General features: G+C 45.7%; 1 protein-coding gene across 4 annotated transcripts in view; it reads right to left on the bottom strand.

The window, feature by feature from the left end:
• mat2b (methionine adenosyltransferase 2 non-catalytic beta subunit methionine) overlaps positions 1-24189 on the bottom strand; it is a 52495-nt gene that overhangs the window by 5631 nt on the left and 22675 nt on the right. For 3 of the 4 annotated variants that reach the window (XM_059990739.1, XM_059990740.1, XM_059990738.1), the window contains 4 exons: positions 11968-12082; positions 6813-6965; positions 4997-5190; positions 4517-4630 (listed from right to left, as the gene is read on the bottom strand). In XM_059990739.1, coding sequence (XP_059846722.1) covers positions 4517-4630; positions 4997-5190; positions 6813-6965; positions 11968-12082 — 576 coding nt within the window. The remainder of the gene's footprint in view (positions 1-4516; positions 4631-4996; positions 5191-6812; positions 6966-11967; positions 12083-24189) is intronic. The other variant, XM_059990741.1, reaches the window with a different exon arrangement.

Below are 24189 nucleotides of genomic sequence, written 5' to 3'. Positions count from 1 at the left end.
CAAAACAGCTGTGCAGGTTGACTCTGTGGTTAAGAAAGCATACGGTGTATTGGCCTTCATTAATTGTGGAATTGAATTTAGGAGCTGAGAAATAATGTTGTAGCTATATAGGACCCTGGTCAGACCTCACTTAAGAGTACTGTGCTTAGTTCTGGTCATCTCACTACAGTAAGGATGTGGAAGCCATAGAAAGGGTGCAGAGGAGATTTACAAGGATGTTACCTGGATTGGGGAGCATGCCTTATGAAAACAGGCTGAGTGAATTCGGCCTTTTCTCCTTGGAGCAACGGAGGATGACAGGTGACCTGATAGAGGTGTACAAGATGATGAGAGGCATTGATCGTGTGGATAGTCAGAGGCTTTTCCCAGTGCTGAAATGGTTGCCACAAGAGGACACAGGTTTAAGGTGCTTGGAAGTAGGTGTAGAGGAGATATAAGGAGTAAGTTTTTTTACGCAGAGAGTGGTGAGTGCATGGAATGGGCTGGAGGAAGATGCAATAGTGTCTTTTAAGAGACTTTTGGATAGGTACATAGAGCTTAGAAAAATAGAGGATTATGGGTAAGCCTCAGAATTTCTAAGGTAAGGACATGTTCAGCACAACCTTGTGGGCCAAAGGGCCTGTGTTGTGCTGTAGGTTTTCTATGTTTCAATGAATCTGGTCTGCCATTCCAACATGACTGATTTATTATCCCTCTCAACCCAATTATCCTGCCTTCTTCCTATAACCTTTGACACTCTGACTAATCAAGAACCTATTAACCTCCACTTTAAATATACCCAAAGACTTGTCCTCCACAGACTCTCTCCCCTTTGGTCCCAGACTGCCCCACCAAGGAAGTATCCTCTCCGCATCCACTCTATCTAGGCCTTTCACTATTTGATAGGTTTGGCTGAGATCCTCAGCTCCCCAGAATTAACAATTGGGACATCCAACAAAAGAGGTACTACTGAACTTCCTTCAACAATGTCCCCGCACCGTTCCACATCATGCACCATCAGGACTTGGGAGGTATATTGTGACAGGATATAAACCCTGGAAATTCCACCCTAATAGCACTGTGGGAACTTCACCATGGTCTAGGCACCCACTTCTCTGTGTGTAAAGAAACTTACCTCAAATTTACTTTACACTTACCACTCTAGAATTTATTCTGTATTTACTGGAATTCAGAAGAATGAGGGGTGACACATCAAATAGTGAAAGGCCTAGATAGAGTGGATGTGGATAGGGTGTTTCCTTTAGTGGAGGAGTCTAAGACCAGAGGAGACAGCCTCAGAATAGAGATACGTCCTTTTAGAACAGATGCGGAGGGAATTCTTTAGCCACAGAGTGGTGAATTTGTGGAATTCATTGCCAAAGGCAGATATGGAGGCCAAGCCTATATACATTTATTTAAGGCAAAGGTTGATAGATTCTTCATTAGTCAGGGTATGAAGGGTTTAAGGGGAAGGAAGGAGATTGGGGCTGGGAAAAAATGGATCAGCCATGTTGTAATGTCAGATCTGACTCGATGGGCCAAGTGGCCCAATACTGCTCCTATATGTTATGATCTAAAACCTGTGCCATCTAGTATTTGACATCTCCGCTCTGAGAGAAAAATTCCGCCTACCCAATCTACGCCTTTTATAATTTATAGACTTCTATCAAATCTCCCCTCACCTTCTGACAGTTCAGATTTATCCAACTTCTTTCTCTCTAATCCAGGCTGCGCCCTCTCCAAAACCTTCACAGAAACATCATGTCTGAATGCATTTTGGCCTGGTCTGGCAACTGCTCTGCCTGTGACTACAAGAAACTGCAGAGGGTTGTGCAAACAGCTCAGCATGTCTAGGAAACTTATCTCCCCTACATGGACTTTGTCTATATTCTTCACTGACTTGACTAAAGCTGCCTACCAACCCCGGACAATCTGGAAGTGTAAGCTGAAGGACTACACACCAGTCCTCATCAAGGGATCTGCATGAGCAGTTTCAAGTTCCTGGGTGTCAACATCTCAGAAGACCTATCCTGGGCCCAACATATTGATGCAATTACAAAGAAGGCACGACAGCAGTAATATTTCCTTGAGAGTTTTGGTACTTGAGACTTGGTAGACATTCTACCAAGATATATGGTGGAGAACATTCTAACTGGTTGCAACACCATCTGGTATGGAGGCTCCAATGCACAGATCAGAAAAAGAAGCAGAAAACTGTAAACTAACCACCCCAGCATCAAGGATATCTTCAAAAGTGACATCCATCTGTAAGGACCCCCACCACCCATGCCCTCTTCTCATTACTACCATCGAGGTGGTGGTACAGGAGCCTGAAGGTACATACTCAATGACTCAGGAACAGCTTCTTCCCCTCCATCGGATTTCTAAAGGACAATGCATCCCCTCTTTTTGCACTACTTATTTAATGTAATTTTCTTTTTATATATACTGAATGTACTTCAAAGCTTTTTATATATTGCAATGTAATGCTGCTGTAAATTAACAGATTTCATGACATATTTTAGGTCAGGATATTAAACCTGATTCTTCCTCTTCCTTTGGGCAAAAGATAGACAAATCTGAAAGCACAAACCACCAGGATCAAAGACAGCCTCTATCCCACTGTTCCTGACGGCATAAACATTAATCTCCTTAACTTCTGGGTAATTTCTCTCCTGTCCCCTCTTTTCCCATTCCCAGTCTGGCTCCCATCTCTTCCCACCTGGCCATCACCCACAGCAATAGAAAAGTACAATACAGAACCAGGCCTTTCGGCCCATCTAGTCTGTGCCAAACCACTTAAACCACCCACACCTATCACCCTACACCAGGACCATAGCCCTCCATACCCCTACCACCCATGTACCTATCCAAACTTTTCTTAAACGTTGAAATTGAGCTTACACACACCACTTGCAGCTCATTCACTCACGACTCTGAGTGAAGTTTCCCCCATTGTTCCTGTTATGTGTGATGAGCAAACCATGGGGTCGAGTTGACCCCCCCCCGTGAACTATGCTGCTAACGAGAGAGAGAGAGAGAGAGAGAGAGAGAGATAAAAAAGGAGAGATACCATGCTGCACATGCTGATAATGACAGAGAGAGAGAGACAAGGATTAGAGTTATGGCTCCATGGATGATTTAGTATTATGGCTTCTTTGCTGATTGTTGACTGGAGCGCCAAGGACATTTGGCCTGTTTGTGTGGATCCCGGGTGATGCAGCGAGGAGGAGCCAGGAGATGGACATGGACAGTTGATGGATGGCCAGTACCCCAGCAGGGGAGATAAAAGACGAGTCTGCTGAGACACCGGCAGACACGCCACTGGACACTGAACGAGTGTTGTGCACCCACAGGAAGGTGGGGGCTTGGAGGATCGATTCGGGGGAATCAGTCAGAGGTTCACAGTGTGTGAAGGCAGGCCGGTGGGGGCTTGTGTGTGTGTCCACCCACGTCTGGGTGACGAGCTCACCACTGAAGAATGGTCTGGCTTGGAATGGAGTGGTCATAATCGGAACAAGAAGACAACGGAAGGTTTGCCTGCTATAGCTGCTCATCTCTCACTCTCACTCTCTCTCTCTCTCTCTCTCTCTCACTCACTCTCTCTCTTTCCAACGTCACAACAGCAACTACGTCAGTCCAAACTGAACTAAACTCTGCATTATCTTAAGACTATTAATTTACCCCTAGACTTTGACAGAGCTTGGTTTTGATTTATATTTCCACACCTGTATATATCATTGCTAACCTGTTTTATATGTCTATTTGCATTTTTGATACTGTATTACTTAGTTTACTAATAAACACTTTTAGTTACAGTACTACTGGACTCCAACGTATCATTCCATTTCTGCTGGTTTAGTAACCCAGTCACAGGATACGTGACAAATTGAGGGCTCATCTGGGATTTGTCACATAAACTGTTACTGGGTTACTAAACATGCTGAGTTCCTCCAGCATTGACAAGGAAATCTGCAGATGCTGGAAATTCAAACAACACACACAAAATGCTGGTGGAATGCAGCAAGTCAGGCAGCATCTATGGGAAAAAGCATTGTCGACGTTTCGGGCCGAGACCCTTTGTCAGGTCTAACTGAAAGCATGAGTGTGAACATGAGAGAGAGAGCGTGAGCATGTGTGAGTGTGTAACTTGATGGTAAATACATTTCAAAACGAAGTCCATTGTTTTACAGGACTGGCGACAGTCCCAATCTGGAGCAGTGGAAAGCCTGAATGTGATACAGGTGACAGTAATATGTTAATACCATGGGAGGCTGCTATGAACTGTGTCTCTCTTTACTCAAATAAACAATTGAGAAATATCAGTTATAGTTCTGAATTCTGGGGAGGAGCAGGTTGTCAGGTCTACCTCCAACAGGAGACTGTACAGCACAGCATGCTCTCAGCAAAGTACTGTGCCTGACGCAAACCCGACACACACATACACAGGTCAACTTGACAGACAACATAGCAAGGGATCCTGTGCCACATAACCCCCCGAAAGAACATGAACAGACACACACTCACACTCACTCACCGGTTGCAGGTGATTTCTGGGAAGCCTGAAGACATCTGCCATAGTGCAAGCTATCTCATATTTGGTCATTCGTTCGTTCCCAGACCAGTGGAAGATTCCACTAACTGAAGAGTCCTGCTCAGGGGAAATAATTCCCAATAAGGAAACAGATGTAAATCTGGAAAAAAATCTGCAGTTAACAGTTCCACAAATCCAGAACAGAGCACATGCAACACAGCTAAATGAGGGCTGGAATTCCTCAACACACAACAGTTGAGCACAGGACAGTCCCTTCAGTCCACAATGTTGTGCTGACCTTTTAACCTACTCTAAGATCAATCTACTAATCATATCTGTAACACAAAGGCTTGTACTACGATTTGAGGGGTTATGGAGTCACACAAGGTGAACACAGATGGGCGACGGATGGGGAAAGGGGTAAACGGTTAAACAGGGTGACAGGAGACACAGGATCTGCTATACGTGTGCACACACACTCACCTGCATCCTGCGCTCAGACAGCTCCCTGCACACTCTGGCCACGTCAGCCACATGCGTGGGGAACCGCTGCTGCCAGTGGTCAACACTGGCTAATCTTTCCGGGGACTGGACACTGCTGAAGATGGCACAGACTGCACTTTCCTCCAGCTCCTCTATTGGACCGTAAAGGACAGGAACGCGGAGCACTGCAGCACCTGGGACCCAGTGAACAGACAGGGTAAATACCCCCATAGAGTGAATAATCTCCCCTCACTGAAAATATCCCACCAACAATCTGTCCACACTCTCCCCTTCATCCCCACTCTGTAAATAGCATCCACATATTGACAATCATTCCACTTATAATACCGCCACAGTGAGCAAGCTCTCCACACCAACAGATCCTGAAAATCACCACCACTCAAACAACACCCGCTGTTTACAACCTCTCCCCGTAGATAATCCCCCATACGCACACTCCCAACACTGTAAACTCCTTCTCCACAACAATCTCCCCATCTCCACCATATCCTCCTGCTGACAATCCCCCATCCACACCCTCACTCAGTGAACGTACAGCAACGATATAATGCTGAAGCTTTATAAGGCACTTCTCAGACCACACTTGGAGTATTGCAAGCAGCTTTGATCCCTTATCTAAGAAAAGGTCTATGAGAACTGGGGAGGGTCTAGAGATGGTTCACAAGAATGATTCTAGGAATGAAAGGGTTAATGTAGGAGGAGCATCTAATTACTCTGGGCCTCACTGGAGTTTAGAAGAATAAGGGAAGATCTCATTGAAACCTATCAAATATTGAAAAGCCTGGATAGAGTGGGTGTGGAGAGGATGCTTCCTATAGTGGGGGAGTCTAGGACCACAGATAGAGTAGATGTGGAGAGGATGTTTCCTATAGTGGGGAGTCTAGGACCAGAGGACACAGATAGAGTGGATGTGGAGAGGATGTTTCCTATAGTGGGGGAGTCTAGGACCAGAGGGAACAGATAGAGTGGATGAGGAGAGGATGTTTCCTATAGTGGGTGAGTCTAGGACCAGAGGACACAGGTACAGTGGATGTGGAGAGGATGTTTCCTATAGTGGGTGAGTCTAGGACCAGAGGACACAGGTACAGTGGATGTGGAGAGGATATTTCCTATAGTAGGTGAGTCTAGGACCAGAGGGTACAGCCTCAGAAGAGAGGGTTGACCATTTAGAACAGAGATGAGGATGAATTTCTTTAGCCAGAGAGTGGTGAATCTGTGGAATTCATTGCCACAGATGACTGTGGAAGCCAATTAATTGAGTTTATTAAAAGCAGAGCTGGACATATTCTTGATTAGTAACGGTGTGAAAGGTTACAGGGAAAAGGCAGGAGAATGGTGTTTCGAGGAATAATAAATCAGCCATGATAGAATAGTGGAGCAGGTTTAATAGACCAAATGGCCTAAATCTGCTTCAAGCTCTTATGGTCTTAAATCCACCCACCCCTTCCAAGGCCAATTCCTCCTACCACACATCCTTTTTGTGTGATTTTGAGGTTTCTGGAGAACCTTTACAAGAATCTATGCCTCATTGCCTCTGCTGCCAATGCTGTTACATAACCCTAGTGCCTACCCCTCCTCCACTGCCAACCACAGTCAATGCCCTGCAGCTCACTTCCTGATATGTGACTCCAATGCTCTTCCCTTGCCAGCCCACCCCTCCTCCACTGCCAACACCAAACAGTGCCTAAGGCAGCTTACTTCCTGGTACATTACCCCAGTGCCCACCACTTGCCAGCCCCCCCCCCCGCACTGCCAACCACAATCACTGCACAAGGCAGTTCAATTCCTGCCTCACCAGGGTGGTTTTGCAAAACCTGCCTCTCCCCCGCCAGCTTGCTTTTCCCGTACAGGTTGAGGGGGTTAGGAGTGTCGCTTTCTCGGTAAGGAGGGTGTGTTCCATCAAAAATGTAATCTGTGCTCAGGTATATCATGAAGGCGCCAATCTCAGCTGTAAGGAGCAGAAAATGGCTGTAATTAGTTGAAGTAATTTATTTATGGATACAGCACGCAACAAGCCCTTTGGCCCAATGAGCAGTGCCACACAGCAAGACACTTATTGAACTCTAGCCAAACCACAGGACTATTTACAAAGACCAATTAATGTCTTTGGACTGGAAGCACAGTAGAACACCTAGAGGAAACTCACACGCTCATGGGAAGGAACATACAAACTTGCTTACAGAGGACAGTGGAACTAAACTCCAAACTCCAATGCACCAATCTGTAATAGCAACATGCTAGCTGCTACACTAGTGTGGTGCCGGAAAGTTCTGCTTAGTTCACTCAAGCCACGTTTGGCTTGGTTTCCCAGAATGTTGTGAACCCGGATCTCCAGCCTCTGTCCCAGTAACGTGAAACTTGTATGTCCAAACCCATCTCATCTTGAGGCAGGATGCAGGAATTGCCAACAAGGCTGATAATCAGTACACCACTCTGAATAACCAGAGACTGGAGCACAAGCACAGAGGGAGGTACTCCTGGGGACACATAAACCAGATGTGGAACACAAGAGATTCTGCAGATGCTGGAAATTCAGAGCAACACTCACAAAATGCTGGAGGAACTCAGTAGGCCAGGCAGCATCTATGGGGAAGAATAAACAGTCGATGTTTTGGGCCAAGACCCTTCATCAGGACTGGAAAGGACAGGGGGTAGAAACCGGAATAAGGTGGTGAAAAGAGGAGATGGAGGACATGCTAGAAGATGACAGGTGAAGCTAGGTGGGTGAGGAAGAAGAAAGAAACTGGGAGGTGAAAGGCAGGAAAAGCAAGGGCTGATATATGAGGAACAGTATTCATATTCTAACACAGGCTGTTTGAGAACTTGACTCTACTTTGAAACAACTGAAAAAGAAATTTGATCAAATACCACACAGGGGTGAAACTGAATATATTGAGGGGAACATTCCATCCATCACCTCCTGGTCATTGACCCCAACCCCCTACCACTGACTCCTTGGCACTTTTCTCTACAACCCCAGGAAGTGCAACACCTGTCCTTACACTTTCTCTTCCTAAACCTCACTACCATCCTCAAAGCCATGACACTTCCTGTCTATTTTCAGGGCTCCTTGAGCCGATCTCATTGCAGTACAATTCAATGGAGACAATTAAATATTCCCCTTTCAGCCTGATACAGCTGAGAATCACAACTGCTTCCAAGGTCTGTACAGTCAATAAAGATGTTTTAATGCAAGTGAACAATCTATCATTGTATACATATAGTCTCTAGAAAATAAAAGCTAAGATCTCAGAGCTAGGGTGAGATCCTAATTAACCCCTTCTGAATGGGACACAGTGATTCAGAGTAACAAGTTCACTATGCACCATCAGGATCAGTCTGACAAGAGCAGAGGTGGTGGTGTATGCCTCATGATCAGTTCCTCTTGGTGCAGAGATGTATCAGTGTTGTCCCAATTTTGCTCATCAGACCTGGAATATAGTGCCATCCATTTTACCTGCCACAGGAGAACTCTGTGGTCATTTTGATAGCGGTATACATTCCACCTCAGGCCAATGTCGAAGACGCAATGAAATAAACAATGTAATCAACATAGACGAAACAGCACGTCCTGACGCCTTCACCATTATTTTGGAAGATTTTAGCCAGGCCAACTTGATACAGTCACGGATCACTTGGCTAGAATGGATTCCTGCCTCCTGCATCTTTATCTTATTGTGTTACTTTTGAACTGCATCAGATCCGGAGTAACAATTATTTTGTTCCCATGCCACCAACCAGATCACAACCCCCCTATTTGTACCTGGTTCCACCTGGCCGTCAGCTGCTCCCATCCCACTGAGCAGATCACCTCTCCCAACCAAGCAGATCACCATCCCCCTATTTGTACCTGGTTCCACCTGGCTGTCACCAGCTCCCACCCCAATGACCAGATCACCCCTCCCTCCAACCAGATCACCATCCCCCTATTTGTACCTGGTTCCACCTGGCCGTCAGCTGCTCCCATCCCACTGAGCAGATCACCTCTCCCAACCAAGCAGATCACCATCCCCCTATTTGTACCTGGTTCCACCTGGCCGTCAGCTGCTCCCATCCCACTGAGCAGATCACCTCTCCCAACCAAGCAGATCACCATCCCCCTATTTGTACCTGGTTCCACCTGGCCATCACTTCCACTCTAATAGCTCCCATTATGAACCTTCATACTCATCCCACTCCAGCATGTGAGAGCTTGTGTTCCTGTCCATCGCCCTCCTGTCTCCACCTCACATCAACACACCATCCCCCCCGCCCCACCCCCCCCGCTTTACCAGCCATCTTGCTACCTGCTGGTTGTCTCAAGTAACATTGCAGCTCTATAAAACTCTGGTTAGACCACACTTGGAATATTGAGTTCAGTTCTGATCACCTCATTATAGGAAGGATGCAGAGACTTACCAAGATGCTGCCTGGATAAAATAACACATCTTATGAAGATAGATTGAGCGACCTAGAGCTTTTCTTTTAGGAATAGAAGATGAGAGGTGACTATCTCGATAGAGGTGTACAAGATCTTATGAAGCATAGACAGACAGAGCAGCCAGGCACTTTTTCCTCGAATGGAAATGGCTAATACAGAAGGGACATAATTTTAAGATGATTGGTGGTAAGTAGAGGGGATATCAGAGGTATAAGAACATAGAGGAGCAGAAGTAAGCCATCTGGCCTGTCAAGCCTACACTGCCATTCAGTAAGATGGCACATCTCCACCTACCTGCCCTTTCCCCATAACCTCTAATTCCCCTACAATGCAAAAATCTATCCAATCTCGACAAATATATTTATTGATGTAGTCCCACTGCTTCATTGGGCAGAGAATTCCACAGATTCACCACTCTCTGGGAAAAGCAGTTCCTCCTCATCTCCACCCTAAATCTACTCCTTCAAATCTTGAGGCTATGTCCCCTAGCTTTAGTCTCACCTGGCAGTGGAAACAACTTTCCTGCCTCTATCTTAACTATTCCTTACATGACTTTATATGTTTTCAGAAGATCTCCTCTCATTCTTCTGAATTCCAGCGAGTACAGTCCCAGGCGACTCAATCTCTTCTCATAGTGCAGTCCCCTTATCCTTGGAATCAACTTGGTTCAACTCCTCTGCACCACAAACAAAGCCAGTATATCCATCCTCAAGTAAGGAGACCAGAACTGCACGCAGTACTCCAGGCACAGCGTAACCAGTACCCTGTACAGATGCAGCATAACCTCCCTGCTCTTAAATTCAATCCCTCTAACAATGAATGCCAACATGCCATTTGCCTTCTTGATAGCCTGCTGCACCTGCAAACCCACCTTTTACAAATGGTACACAAACACTCCCAAGTCCTTCTGCACAGCAGATTGCTGCAATTTTTTAACCATTTAAATAATAATCTGGTATTTAATTTTTCCTTCTGAAGTCGACGACCTCGCATTTACCAAAATTGCACTCTGTTTGCAAGACTCCTGCCCACCCACTTAACCGATCAATATCTCTCTGCAGACTCTCCGTATCTTCTGCATACTTTAGTATCATCAGCAAACTTAGATACACTACACTCAGTCCCCTCTTCCAGATCGTTAATGTATATTGTGAACAGTTAGGCCCAGCACCGACCCCTGTGGCACCCCACACACCACTGATTGCCAGCCAGAGTATCCCAACTCTCTGCTTTCTATTAGTTATGCTGATACATCACCCCCAAATCTACAAATTCTTATCTGATGGATAAGTTTTTTATGCAGCACCTTACCCAACACTTTCTGGAAATAACATCTATCTGTTCCCCTCCATCCACTGCGCTCGTTATATCCTCAAAGGACTCCACTAAGTTTGTCAAACAGGACCTGCCTTTGCTGAATCCGTGCTGCACCCACCTGATGGATCCATTTCTTTCCAGATGTCTTGCTATTTCTTGTTCAATGATAGTTTAAAGTATTTTCCCAACTACAGATGTTAAACTAACTGGCCTATAGTTACCTGCCTTTTGCCTACATCCTTTTTTGATCAGTGGCGTGACATTTGCCGTCTTCCAATCTGCTGGGACCTATCCAGAGTCCAGAGAATTTTGGTGAATTATCACCAAAGCCTCTACTATAACTTCTGCCATTTCTTTCAGTATCCTGGGATACACTCCATCAGGACCAGGGGAATTGTCTATCTTCAGGCCCACAAGTTTACTCAGCACCACCTCTTTAGTGATAGCTACTGCATCGAGGTCCTCACCTCCCATCACATCTATAACATCTCTCTTTGGCATGTTAGATGTGTCCTCCGCCATGAAGACTGACACAAAATAGTCATTCAAAGCCTCTGCCATTTCCACATTACTCAAAATGAGGCAGGTGCTTTACAGAGAGTAGTGGGTGTGTGGGAAGTGGGTGTACCTGCAGTGTTGGTAGAGGCATATACTTAGTGATATTTGGAAGAATCTCAAAAAGGCACATGGATGACAGAAAAACGGAAGGTTATGCAGAAAGGAAAGGTTAGATTGATTTTGGAGTAGGCTGATACAAAACTGTGGGTTGAAGGGCCCCTACTGTTCAATGCTGCTTCTCCACTCTCAGTCCTGATACAGGGTTTCATCTTGAAACAATTCCTTTGTCCCTCTCAGATGCTACTCAACCTGCTGAGTTCCTCCAAGTGTTGCACTGGGTCCAGCAGCCTGTGTCTCTGGCATCATTCCTAATGCCCTGTTTCTACTGTTTGGGCCAAACGTGAGCCTCCAGTCCCACATGATCACTGCTTCCTGCAGTTTGCCAGTTAACAGGATACCTGTTACCCTCGGCTCAAACAGCAGGCTCACTGATGACAGATGGTTGAGAGCAGCCTGTGTCTCTGGCATCATTCCTAATGCCCTGTTTCTACTGTCTGGGCCAAACGTGAGCCTCCAGTCCCACAGTTAAACAGTTGCCCTGTGGATTTCTGGCAGTAAGAACAACAAGGATTAAGGCCACAAAAAGATCTGATACCTGACTCCTTGGCTATGCATGCAGAACTGTTCACATTCAACTGCTGGGCATAATCAGGTCGATTTTGCACCACATCAGGTCTACGCTCCGCCGCACAATGAACAACAGCGTGTGGCTGCAACAGGACAAACACAAGAAATTTGTCAGGTTTTTAATGATCACAGGATTGGCACTAACTGTATTCTTACATACATGTCAGCAGAACTCAGATTCATTCCAAATATAAATGGCTCAGGACAGAGATACAGCAACATGAAAATTACAAAACAAAATTTGGATGCATTGGCTCAGACAAACACTGAGCAGGAAATTTTTAGACTGAGAACTGAAAAATTCGCGGCACTTAACATAAAATACATTCTGCATGGAATTTGAGTTTGCCTAGCACTTTTTCCTTTGTAATAGCAATGGCACTCACTCCTGCTCCCTGACACTCACGGATGATGGTTTCCCTCCGAGGTGCCAGGGTTCGGGATGTTTCTGATCACATCCAAGATATCCTGAAGTGGGAGGGAGAACAGCCAGAGGTCATGGTACATAATGGTACCAATGACATAGGTAGGAAGAGGTCCTGAAAAAAGACTATAGGGAGTTAGGGAGGAAGTTGAGAAGAAGGACAGCAAGTGGTCCCTAAACTTCTCCCACATTACTTCTGTGCTTTCCCCTTTGAACATCTGTTTCCAATTTACTCTGGCTAGTTCCTGCCTCATCCCTTCAAAGCTAGCCCTTCCCCAGTTAAGCACTTTAGACATGTTGGTCCAGTCTCCAGGGAGTCATGCAAAGGTAGCTGCCTCTCCACCCTCGGACAACACTGTTTCAGTTGGTGGAGGATGAACACAGGATGCAATGTATTTTGCACCCTGGAATAACTCTGGAATATTATTCGGAGGCCATGGAGGACTTGGTTGGGGAAGGTTGCATTGTGGCCTCTGAGAAAGAGTTCAGGAAGGCAGTGGAAATAAAAGAATACTTTTCTATGGAAAAGGCTCTTGGTGATAATAGTGACGATTTGCAGCAGATTGAAAATCTTGAGCATGTAGATATTAAGAAAGTGGATGTGCTGGAGCTTTTGGAAAGCATCAAGTTGGATAAGTCTGTGGGCCCGGATGAGATGTACCCCAGGCTACCGTGGGAGGCGAGGGGGGAGATTGCTGAGCCTCTGGCGATGATCTTGCATCATCAATAGGGACGAGAGAGGTTCCAGAGGACTGGAGGGTTGCAAATGCTGTTCCTTTATTCAAGAAAGGGAGTAGAGATAGACCAGGAAATTATAGACCAGTGAGTCTTACCTCAGTGGTTGGTAAGTTGATGGAGAGAGAGGCAGGATTTATGAACATTTGGAGAGGTATAATATGATTAGGAATAGTTAGCATGGCTTTGTCAAGGGCAGGTCATGCCTTACGAGCCTAATTGAATTTTTTGAGCATGTGACTAAACATATTGATGAAGGAAGAGCAGTGTAATAGGATTTCAGCAAGGCATTTGATAAGGTACCCTGTGTAAGGCTTATTGAGAAAGTAAGGAGGCATGGGATCCAAGGGGACATTGCTTTGTGGATCCAGAACTGGCTTGCCCACAGAAGGCAAAGAGTGGTTGTAGACATGTCATATTCTGCATGGAGGTCGGTCACCAGTGTTAAAAATATTCTTAACACTTTATTTTTTCATATTATTATTGATATATTGTTTAGCTTTGTTAATCAGTTATTTGTTAACTCTTTATTGTACATAATGGCATATTGACTTAATGTATCTTTTTTTTGTTGATCTTCAATAATAATCAATAAAAAAGATTTTAAAATGAAAATGGAGGTTGGTCACCAGTGGAGTGCCTCAGGGATCTGTTCTGGGACCCTTACTCTTCGTGATTTTTATAAGTGACCTGGATCAGGAAGTGGAGGGGTGGGCTAGTAAGTTTGCTGATGACACTAAGGTTAGAGGTCTTGGATAGTGTGGAGGGCTGTCAGAGGTTACAGCAGAACATTGATAGGATGCAAAACTGGGCTGAGAAGTGGCAGATGGACTTCAACCCAGATAAGTGTGAAATGGTTCATTTTGGTAGGTCAAATATGCTGGCAGAATATAGTATTAATGGTAAGACTCTTGGCAGTGTGGAGAACAGGAGGGATCTTGGGGTCCGAGTCCATAGGACACTCAAAGCAGCTGCGCAGGTTGACTCTGTGGTTAAGAAGGCATATGGTGTATTGGCCTTCATCAATCGTGGAATTAAATTTAGGAGCCGAGAGGTAACGTTGCAGCTATATTCATAAAGTCAGAAGGCATGGGATCCAGGGAAGTTTGGCAAGGTGGATTCAGAATTGGCTTGCCTGCAGAAGGCAGAGGGTCATGGTGGAGAGAGTACATTCAGATTGGAGGGTTGTAACTACTGGTGTCCCACAAGGATCTGTTCTGGGACCTCTACTTTTCGTGATTTTTATTAACTACCTGGATGTGGGGATAGAAGGGTGGGTTGGGAAGTTTGCAGACAACACAAAGGTTGGTGGTGTTGTAGATAGTGTAGAGGATTGTCGAAGACTGCAGAGAGACATTCAGACAGGATTCAGAAGTGGGATGAGAAGTGGCAGATGGAGTTCAACCTGGAGAAGTGTGAGGTGGTACACTTTGGAAGGACAAACTCCAAGGCAGAGTACAAAGTAAATGGCAGGATACTTGGTAGTGTGGAGGAGCAGAGAGATCTGGGGGTACATGTCCACAGATCCCTGAAAGTTGCCTCACAGGTAGGTAGGGTAGTTAAGAAAGCTTATGGGGTGTTAGCTTTCATAAGTTGAGGGATAGAGTTTAAGAGACGGGATGTAATGATGCAGCTCTATAAAACTCTAGTTAGGCCACACTTGGAGTACTGTGTCCAGTTCTGGTCGCCTCACTATAGGAAGGATGTGTAAGCATTGGAAAGGGTACAAAGGAGATTTACCAGGATGCTGCCTGGTTTAGAGAGTATGGATTATGATCAGAGATTAAAGGAGCTAGAGCTTTACTCTTTGGAGAGGAGGATGAGAGGAGACATGATAGAGGTGTACAAGATATTAAGAGGAATAGACGGAGTGGACAGCCAGCGCCTCTTCCCCAGGGCACCACTGCTCAGTACAAGAGGACATAGCTTTAAGTTAAGGGGAGGGAAGTTCAAGGGGGATATTAGAGGAAGGTTTTTCACTCAGAGAGTGGTTGGTGCGTGGAATGCACTGCCTGAGTCAGTGGTGGAGGCAGATACACTCGTGAAGTTTAAGAGACTACTAGACAGGTATATGGAGGAATTTAAGGTTGGGGAGTTATATGGGAGGCAAGGATTGAGGGTCAGCACAACATTGAGGGCCAAAGGGCCTGTAATGTGCTGTACTGTTCTATGTTCTATATAGGACCCTGGTCAGACCCCACTTGGAGTACTGTGCTCAGTTCTGGTCGCCTCACTACAGGAAGGATGTGGAAGCCATAGAAAGAGTGCAGAGGAGATTTACAAGGAAGTTGCCTGGATTGGGGAGCATGCCTTATGAGAATAGATTGAGTGAGCTCGGCCTTTTCTCCTTGGAGTGAAGGAGGATGAGAGATGATCTGATAGAGGAGTAGATGATGATGAGAGGCATTGATTCTGTGGATAGTCAGAGGCTTTTTTCCCCAGGGTGAAATGGTTGCCACTAGAGGACACAGGTTTAAGGTGCTGGGGAGTAGGTACAGAGGAGATATCAGGGGTAAGTTTTTTTTTTACACAGAGAGTGGTGAGTGCGTGGAATGGGCTGCTGGCAAAGGTGGTGGAGGCGGATACGATAGGGTCTTTTAAGGGACTTTTGGATAGGTACATGGAGCTTTGAAAAATAGAGGGCTATAGGTAAGCCTAGAAATTTCTAGGGTAGGGACATGTTTGGCACAGCTTTGTGGGCTGAAGGGCCTGTATTGCACTGTGGGTTTTCTATGTTTCTATGTTTTTGGTTGGTTGCCAGTAACTAGTGGTTTTCCAAAAGGGTCAGTTTTTGGACCACTTCTCTTTATGTTGTACATCAATGATTTAGATGATGAAATAGATGGCTTTATTGCAAAGTTTGCAGATGATACAAAAATTGGTGGAGGGATAGGTAGTGTTGAGGAAAGAGGTAGGCTGCAGAAGGATTTCGATAGATTAGGAGAATGGATAAAAAAGTGGCAAATGAAACACATTGTTGGAAAATGCATGGTCATGCACTCTGGCAGAAGAAATAAATGTGAAGACTGTTTTCTAAATGGAGAGAAAATCCAAACATCGGAGATGCAAAGGGACTTGGGAGTCCTTGTACAGAACACCCTAAAGGTTAACTTGCAGGTAGAGTTGGTGGTGAGGAAGGCAAATGCAATGTTAGCATTTATTTCAGGTCTAGAATACAAAAGCAGGGATGGGATAAGAGTAGAGCTTTATAAGGCACTGGTGAGGCCTCACCTTGAGTACTGTGAACAGCTCTGGGGTCCCCACCTGAGAAAAGATGTGCTGGCATTGAAGAGTGTTCGGAGACGCTTGACAAGGATGATTCCGGGAATAAAGAGGTTATTATATGAGGAACATTTGATAACTCTGGATCTGTACTCACTGGAATTTAGAAGGATGGGGGGGGATCTCATAATAATCTTTTGAATGTTGAAAGGCCTGGTAGAGTAGATGTGGAAAGGTGGGAGAGTCCTGGACAAGAGGGCACAGCTTCAGGATAGAGGGGTGCCCATTTAAAACAGAGAAGCAGAGAAATTTCTTTAGCCAGACGGTGGTAAATTTATGGAATTTATTGCCACAGGCAGCTGTGGAGGTCAAGTCGTTGGGTATATTTAAGGCAGAGATTCATAGGTTCTTGATTGGACATGGCATCAAAGGTTATGAGGAGAAGTGGGGCTGAGGAGGGGGAAAGAAAGGATTAAATGGTGGAGCAGACTCGTGGGTCAAATGGCCCAATTCTACTCCTGTGCCTCATGCTTTATCTGGGGAATGATGAGCTGATGCTCCAGTCTCTCAGTAAGGGGATCACAGTCAAAGACATCGTTTTACAGATGGAACTAGTGACAGCTCCCATCCTCCGGCATGTCACGGTTGGGATGGGGGAATGCGAGTTTCCATGCGGAGATCGTATGGTAGGCACAGGGAGGAGACTCCACGGGGCAGGAAAGTGAAGAAGAAATCCAAACACCCCAGAACACAGAGGTCACACCCACTCCCACTTCCTCTACCCAGCTCACTTGTCCTGAAGTTCAACGGGAAGCTCAGGGAAGTGCACAGGTGGAAGTGGAAAGTGCCACTGCATCAGTAGCTCCTGCACCTATGTGCTCCTCCAGCCTGAAAAGGAGGAGGAGCTCTTCTCCCAGAGGGTAAAGAATGTAGACTGGTGTGGAAATCCAGGTGGAGGCGAGTACTCAACCTCAATCCCCAGAAATAGCATCGAACCCTATGGTAGGTGGGGTGTTTGTGCAGGAAGTTGTTGTTGCCCCTGATCTGGGAACTGAGACAGCCATAAAGCCCTCCCCCAGGACTTATTAGTTAGTGCCTTCCTAGAGGCAAGTGCACTAGATAATGTTAGCAAAGCAGTGGCCTGCCGCTCTCACTCTCAGGATTAGGCTCCTAGAAACAGAGTTGTCGGGGTCCGCCTCTTGCCTGGCTCCTGAGTAAAGAGATTTATTCTTCATGCTGACCCTGATTCTCAGGGAGTTCCTGGGCATGGTCCCTCCACTGTTGTTCTTGGGGGTAGGGCTGATGAGAAGGTGGAGTCGGCAGGTATGAGTAAGGTACTCGCTGTGCAGTGTCAGCTAGAAGTGGTCCCATCTGCTAGTACACACAGAAAGGAAGACGGGGGCTCTTAGTGTCTTAGTGCAGTGACGGGGTGGAGGAAGATTCATTCGATAGTGAGGCGATGGATATCCTCACCCCTCCTGAGAAGTCCCCGTTGATCCTTGTTGAGACCAGAGAGTTTGTTCTCACCTCTGAGAGTGAGAAGTATTGGTCGAAACTCGCCTTCTTGCGCTGGTCTAGCATGCCTAGGCTGATTAGGTTCTTGTGTGTCCTCCTCAGACGGAAAGGGAAGAGGAATAGGAATGCTGTTCCTTTAAATTCCATTAAATACTTCATGGATCACCTGGTGAGAGACATCAGGATGCAGGGCAGCTTTACTCCTTTGGGGGCTGGCAGGTCACAGGGCTGCACTAGCAAAGAGCCTTCTTGGTTTTCCGAGAAAGTGTGATTGAGGGAGCCTCTGCTCTCACCAGGAAGGGTGCTGGCGCAGAGGTCGAGTGTACTCCCAATATGAACATCACCGTAGTTAGTCTAGCTCTGAATGGCAGCAGGGATTCCCTCCACAGGTTTAAAAATTGCTCAGTCCTCAGGGATGGGAGATAGGCAGTGAGCGTCCTGCAGGAAACACATACCATCCCAGGGGACGAGACCACTTGGCTCCTGGAGTGGCAGGGAGGGGTCCACGTAGATCCACCTCTGGTGGGGTGGCGAATCTTTTGGCACCAACCTTCTAGCTGGAAATCGTAGGAGTCCCAAGATAGCATTCCCTGCCAAATGCTCCACCCAGCCATGTGCCTGGATAGTGTACCTCTGCACTTTATCAACGTGTATGCCCTGAGGCACAGGGTGTTGCAGAGGCGCCTATTTCGTCAGGCATCCATTCTTCTGAGCTCCATCAACCCTGTGCACTGCATCATCATCCAGAAAGTCTTCAACTGTACCCTCGTGGTGAAAGACCAATCTGGTCTCCACTGTGACCCAGCATCAGAACTGTTAAAGGAACTAGTAGGCTCCTTTGATTTGGTAGACACCTGGCAAAATCTTCACCCTGACTGTAGCACCTTCCCAAGAAGATCTAGAGAAGGAGGTTTTCCCCATAGACCACCTCTACATCTCTCAGGCATATTAGCATCCTCTTTGCGCTCAGTGTTGTACTCGGACCGTCACCTTGTGTGGATGGAGTTTGCTCATCTGCATTCTTGGGTGGGATTTTGGCACTGGCACTTTAACATTGGTTGCTGGAAGATAATTCCTGGATTCATTCCATGCATTCGGGGTCACCTGGAGAGGGAGACAGGAGGGTTTCTCCTCCCTACAGCTCTGGTGTGATGTGCAAAATGCCCACACCTGGTTTCAATGTCAGGAGTACACTGAGGGTCATCAAAGATGCAGGGCTCTGAGATTGAATGTTTTAAGAGAGATTGTTTTAAGAGTTCCACCTTGGTCTGACCACTGGGGGCCAATAGTTATGGCAGGAGTACCAGGAGAACCACGCTCCAGCAGTCCTGAGGTACATACACAAGATGACGGATCTAAACGCTGCACGATTTGGACCTTGCCTTACCCTTCTACTCACTGCAGAAGTAGAAATGGAAACATAGAAACATAGAAAATAGGTGCAGGAGTAGGCCATTCAGCTCTTTGAGCCTGCACCACCATTCTGTATGATCATGGCTGATCATCCAACTCAGAAACCTGTACCTGCTTTCTCTCCATACCCCCTGATCCCTTTAGCCACAAGGGCCATATCTAACTTCCTCTTAAATATAGCCAATGAACCGGCCTCAACTGTTTCCTATGGCAGAGAATTCCACAGATTCACCACTCTCTGTGAAGTTTTTCCTCAACTCGGTCCTAAAAGGCTTCCCCTTTATCCTTAAACTGTGACCCCTCATTCTGGACTTCCCCAACATCAGAAACAATCTTCCTGCATCTAGCCTGTCGAATCCCTTTAGAATTTTATATGTTTCAATAAGATCCCCCCTCAATCTTCTAAATTCCAGTGAGTATAAGCCTAGTTGATCCAGTCTTTCTTCATATGAAAGTCCTGCCATCCCAGGAATCAATCTGGTGAACCTTCTCTGTACTTCCTCTTTGGCAAGGATGTCTTTCCTTAGATTAGGGGACCAAAACTGCACACAATATTCTAGGTGTGGTCTCACCAAGGACTTGTACAACTGCAGTAGAACCTCCCTGCTCCTGTACTCAAATCCTTTTGCTATGAATGCCAACATACCATTTGCTTTATTCACCGCCAGCTGTACCTGCATGCCCACCTTCAATGACTGGTGTACAATGACACCCAGGTCTCGTTGCATCTCCCCTTTTCCTAATCGGCCACCGTTCAGATAATAATTTGTTTTCCTATTCTTGCAACCAAAGTGGATAACCTCACATTTATCCACATTAAATTGCACCTGCTATGAAATTGCCCACTCACCTAACCTATCCAAGTCACCCTGCATCCTCTTAGCATCCTCCTCCCAGCTAACGCCACCGCCCAGCTTCATGTCATCCGCAAACTTGGAGATGCTGCATTTAATTCCCTCATCTAAATCATTAATATATATTGTAAACAACCGGGGTCCCAGCACTGAGCCTTGCAGTACCCCACTAGTCACTGCCTGCCATTCTGAAAAGGTCCTGTTTACTCCCACTCTTTGCTTCCTGTCTGCCAACCAATTCTCTTTCCACATCAATACCATAGCCCCAATACCCCAATAGTTTGCACTCTAATCTCCTGTGGGACCTTGACAAAAGCCTTTTGAAAATATAAATATACCACATCCACTGGCTCTCCCCTATCCACTCTACTAGTTACATCTTCAAAAAATTCTGTAAGATTCGTCAGACATGATTTTCCTTTCACAAATCCATGCTGACTTTGTCCGATGATTTCACCTCTTTCCAAATGTGCTGTTAACACATCTTTGATAACCGACTCTAGCATTTTCCCCACCACCGATGTCAGACTAACCGGTCTATAATTCCCCGGTTTCTCTCTCCCTCCTTTTTTAAAATGTGGGGTTACATTAGCCACTCTCCAATCCTGAGGAACTAATCCAGAATCTAAGGAGCTGTTACCTGGAATTACCTGCTGCAGACCGTTTCTGCGTCACAGACCCTGATGAAATCAACACAGAAGTCCACTTGTTCTGTGCCCTTATTCTCGCCAGACCTGTCAAATGCAGACACGCGCAGTGAGGTCCGGAAAGATCTGTCTCTGGTCAGCCCGGAGAGGCTGGACACTCCCCTGACTCGGCAGCTCCAGAGGAGCAAGTTCTCTGGCCTAGTTGCCCTGTGGGATGACGACAGCCTTGTCCTAGGGGAGAGTCTAGCCACAAGGGAAATGTCCCTTTCATGGCAGAGAACTGTTGTCCTGCTACCCAAGAAGGGAGACTGCCGCCTACTAAAGAACTGGTGTCCGGTCTCTCTTTTGTTGGTGGACTATAAGATCTTTGCCTGGGCAATGGCTAACCATCTTGGCTCAGTATTGACAGGTGATCCATCCTGACCAATCCTACACAGTCCCAAGTCGGTCCATTCAGAATAATGCCCATTTATAACCATATAACCATACAACAATTACAGCACAGAAACAGACCAACTCGGCCCTTCTAGTCCATGCCGAACGCTTACTCTCACTTAGTCTCACCTACCTGCACTCAGCCCATAACCCTCCATTACTTTCCTGTCCATATACCTATCCAATTTTTTTAGAATGACAATATCAAACCTGCCTCTACCACTTCTACTGGAAGCTCGTTCCACACAGCTACCACTCTCTGAGTAAAGAAGTTCCCCCTCATGTTACCCCTAAACTTTTGCCCCTTAACTCTCAACTCATGTCCTCTTGTTTGAATCTCCCCTACTCTCAATGGAAAAAGCCTATCCACGTCAACTCCATCTATCCCCCTCATTATTTTAAATACCTCTATCAAGTCCCCCCTCAACCTTCTACGCTCCAAAGAATAAAGACCTAACTTGTTCAGCCTTTCCCTGTAACTTAGGTGCTGAAACCCAGGTAAATTTCTGGTGAACCTTCTGTACTCTGTCTATTTTGTTGATACCTTTCCTATAATTCGGTGACCAGAACTGTACACAATACTCCAAATTTGGCCTCACCAATGCCTTGTACAATTTTAACATTACATCCCAACTCCTATACACAATGCTCTGATTTATAAAGGCCAACATACCAAAAGCTTTCTTCACCACCCTATCCACATGAGATTCCACCTTCAGGGAACTGTGCACCATTATTCCTAGATCACTCTGTTCTATTGCATTCCTCAATGTCCTACCATTTACCATGTATGTCCTATTTTGATTAGTCCTACCAAAATGTAGCACCTCACACTTATCAGCATTAAACTCCATCTGCCATCGTTCAGCCCAGTCTTCTAACTGGCCTAAATCTCTCTGCAAGCTTTGAAAACCTATTTCATTATCCACAATGCCACCTGCCTTAGTATCATCTACATACTTACTAATCCGATTTACCACCCCATCATCCAGATCATTAATGTATATGACAAACAACATTGGACCCAGTACAGATCCCTGAGACACACCACCAGTCACCGGCCTCCAACCTGACTGACAGTTATCCACCACTACTCTCTGGCATCTCGCATCATTGATGAAGACTGTTGAATCCATTTTACTACTTCAATATTAATGCCTAACGATTGAACCTTCCTAATTAACCTTCCATGCGGAACCTTGTCAAACGCCCAACTGAAGTCCATCTAGACAACATCCACTGCTTTAACCTCATCAAATTTCCTAGTAACCTCTTCGAAAAATTCAGTAAGATTTGTCAAACATGACCTTCCACGCACAAATCCATGTTGACTGTTCCTAATCAGACACTGTCTATCCAGATAATTGTATATACCATCTCTAAGAATACTTTCCATTAATTTACCCACCACTGATGTCAAACTGACAGGCCAATAATTGCTAGGTTTACTCTTAGAACCCTTTTTAAACAATGGAACCACATGAGCAATACGCCAATCCTCCAGCACCATCCCCATTTCTAATGACATTTGAAACATTTCTGTCGGAGCCTCAGCTATTTCTACACTAACTTCCCTCAAGGTCCTAGGGAATATCCTGTCAGGACCCAGAGATGTATCCACTTTTATATTCCTTAAAAATGCCAGTACTTCCTCCTCTAATCATCATAGTTTCCATAACTTCCCTACTTGTTTCCCTTATCTTACACAATTCAATATCCTTCTCCTTAGTGACTACCGAAGAAAAGAAATCATTCAAAATCTCCCCAATCTCTTTTGTCTCCACTCTGATTCTCTAAGGGATCAATTTTATCCCTTTTGCTATTAATATAACTGTAGAAACTCTTTGGATTTATTTTCACCTTACTTGCCAAAGCAACTTCAAATCTTCTTTTAGCTTTTCTAATTTCTTTCTTCAGATTCTTTTTACATTCTTTATATTCCTCAAGCACCTTATTTACTCCATGCTGCCTATATTTATTGTAGATATCTCTCTTTTTCCGAACCAAGTTTCCAATATCCCTTGAAAACCATGGCTCTCTCAAACTGTTAACCTTTCCTTTCAACCTAACAGGAGCATAAAGATTCTATACCCTCAAAATTTCACCTTTAAATGACTGCCATTTCTCTATTACATCCTTCCCATAAAACAAATTGTCCCAATCCACTCCTTCTAAATCCTTTTGCATCTGCTCAAAGTTAGCCTTTCTCCAATCAAAGATCTCAACCCTATCTCAGGTCCAGTCCTATCCTTCTCCATAATTCTACTGAAACTCATGGCATTGTGATCACTGTACCCGAAGTGCTCCCCAACACTTACCTCCGTCACCTCACCTATTTCATTCCCTAACAGAAGATCCAACACTGCCCCTTCTCTAGTTAGTACCTCTATGTATTGCTGCAAAAAACTATCCTGCACACATTTTACAAACTCCAAACTATCCAGCCCTTTTACAGTATGGGCTTCCCAGTCTACGTGTGGAAAATTAAAATCTCCCACAATCACAAACTTGTGCTTACTACAAATATCTGCTATCTCCTCACAATAGATCAGAAAAGATGGCGGCGCGACGCAGCTTGCAGTGGCCACTCCGGAACTGATTATCAGTTATTTGTGAAGTGGGGTGCCGTGCGCAATCATAATCGATTGAAAACGGACGTGGGAGCACGGAGAAACATCGGGAAATTCCAGGAAGACCTTCTTCATTGCTGCTGCTGCTGTGAGGTCTGGGACTCTGCTGGGAAGAAAAGGCCCCCAGTCCTCAGGGTCGCGTTGCCGATGGCCATTGGTGGGGCCGTCTTAATATGCTCGGCACAGGATGGTGCTCGGAAAAGCTGTGCCGGAGGAGATGGTCGTCGGCTCGGAGGTTTGACGGACTCAGGTCGCTTTCGGTGTGTGCTGCGTCTGCGAGGCTGAGTCGGGCAGTGCCTTGGAAGTCCACAGCGG

The sequence above is a fragment of the Hypanus sabinus genome, chromosome 15, assembly GCF_030144855.1.
Source record: "Hypanus sabinus isolate sHypSab1 chromosome 15, sHypSab1.hap1, whole genome shotgun sequence".
In the NCBI taxonomy this organism is placed as follows: Eukaryota; Metazoa; Chordata; class Chondrichthyes; order Myliobatiformes; family Dasyatidae; genus Hypanus; species Hypanus sabinus.
Note: the sequence above shows the minus strand (reverse complement) of the source record. Positions and strands in the feature narration are given on the sequence as shown.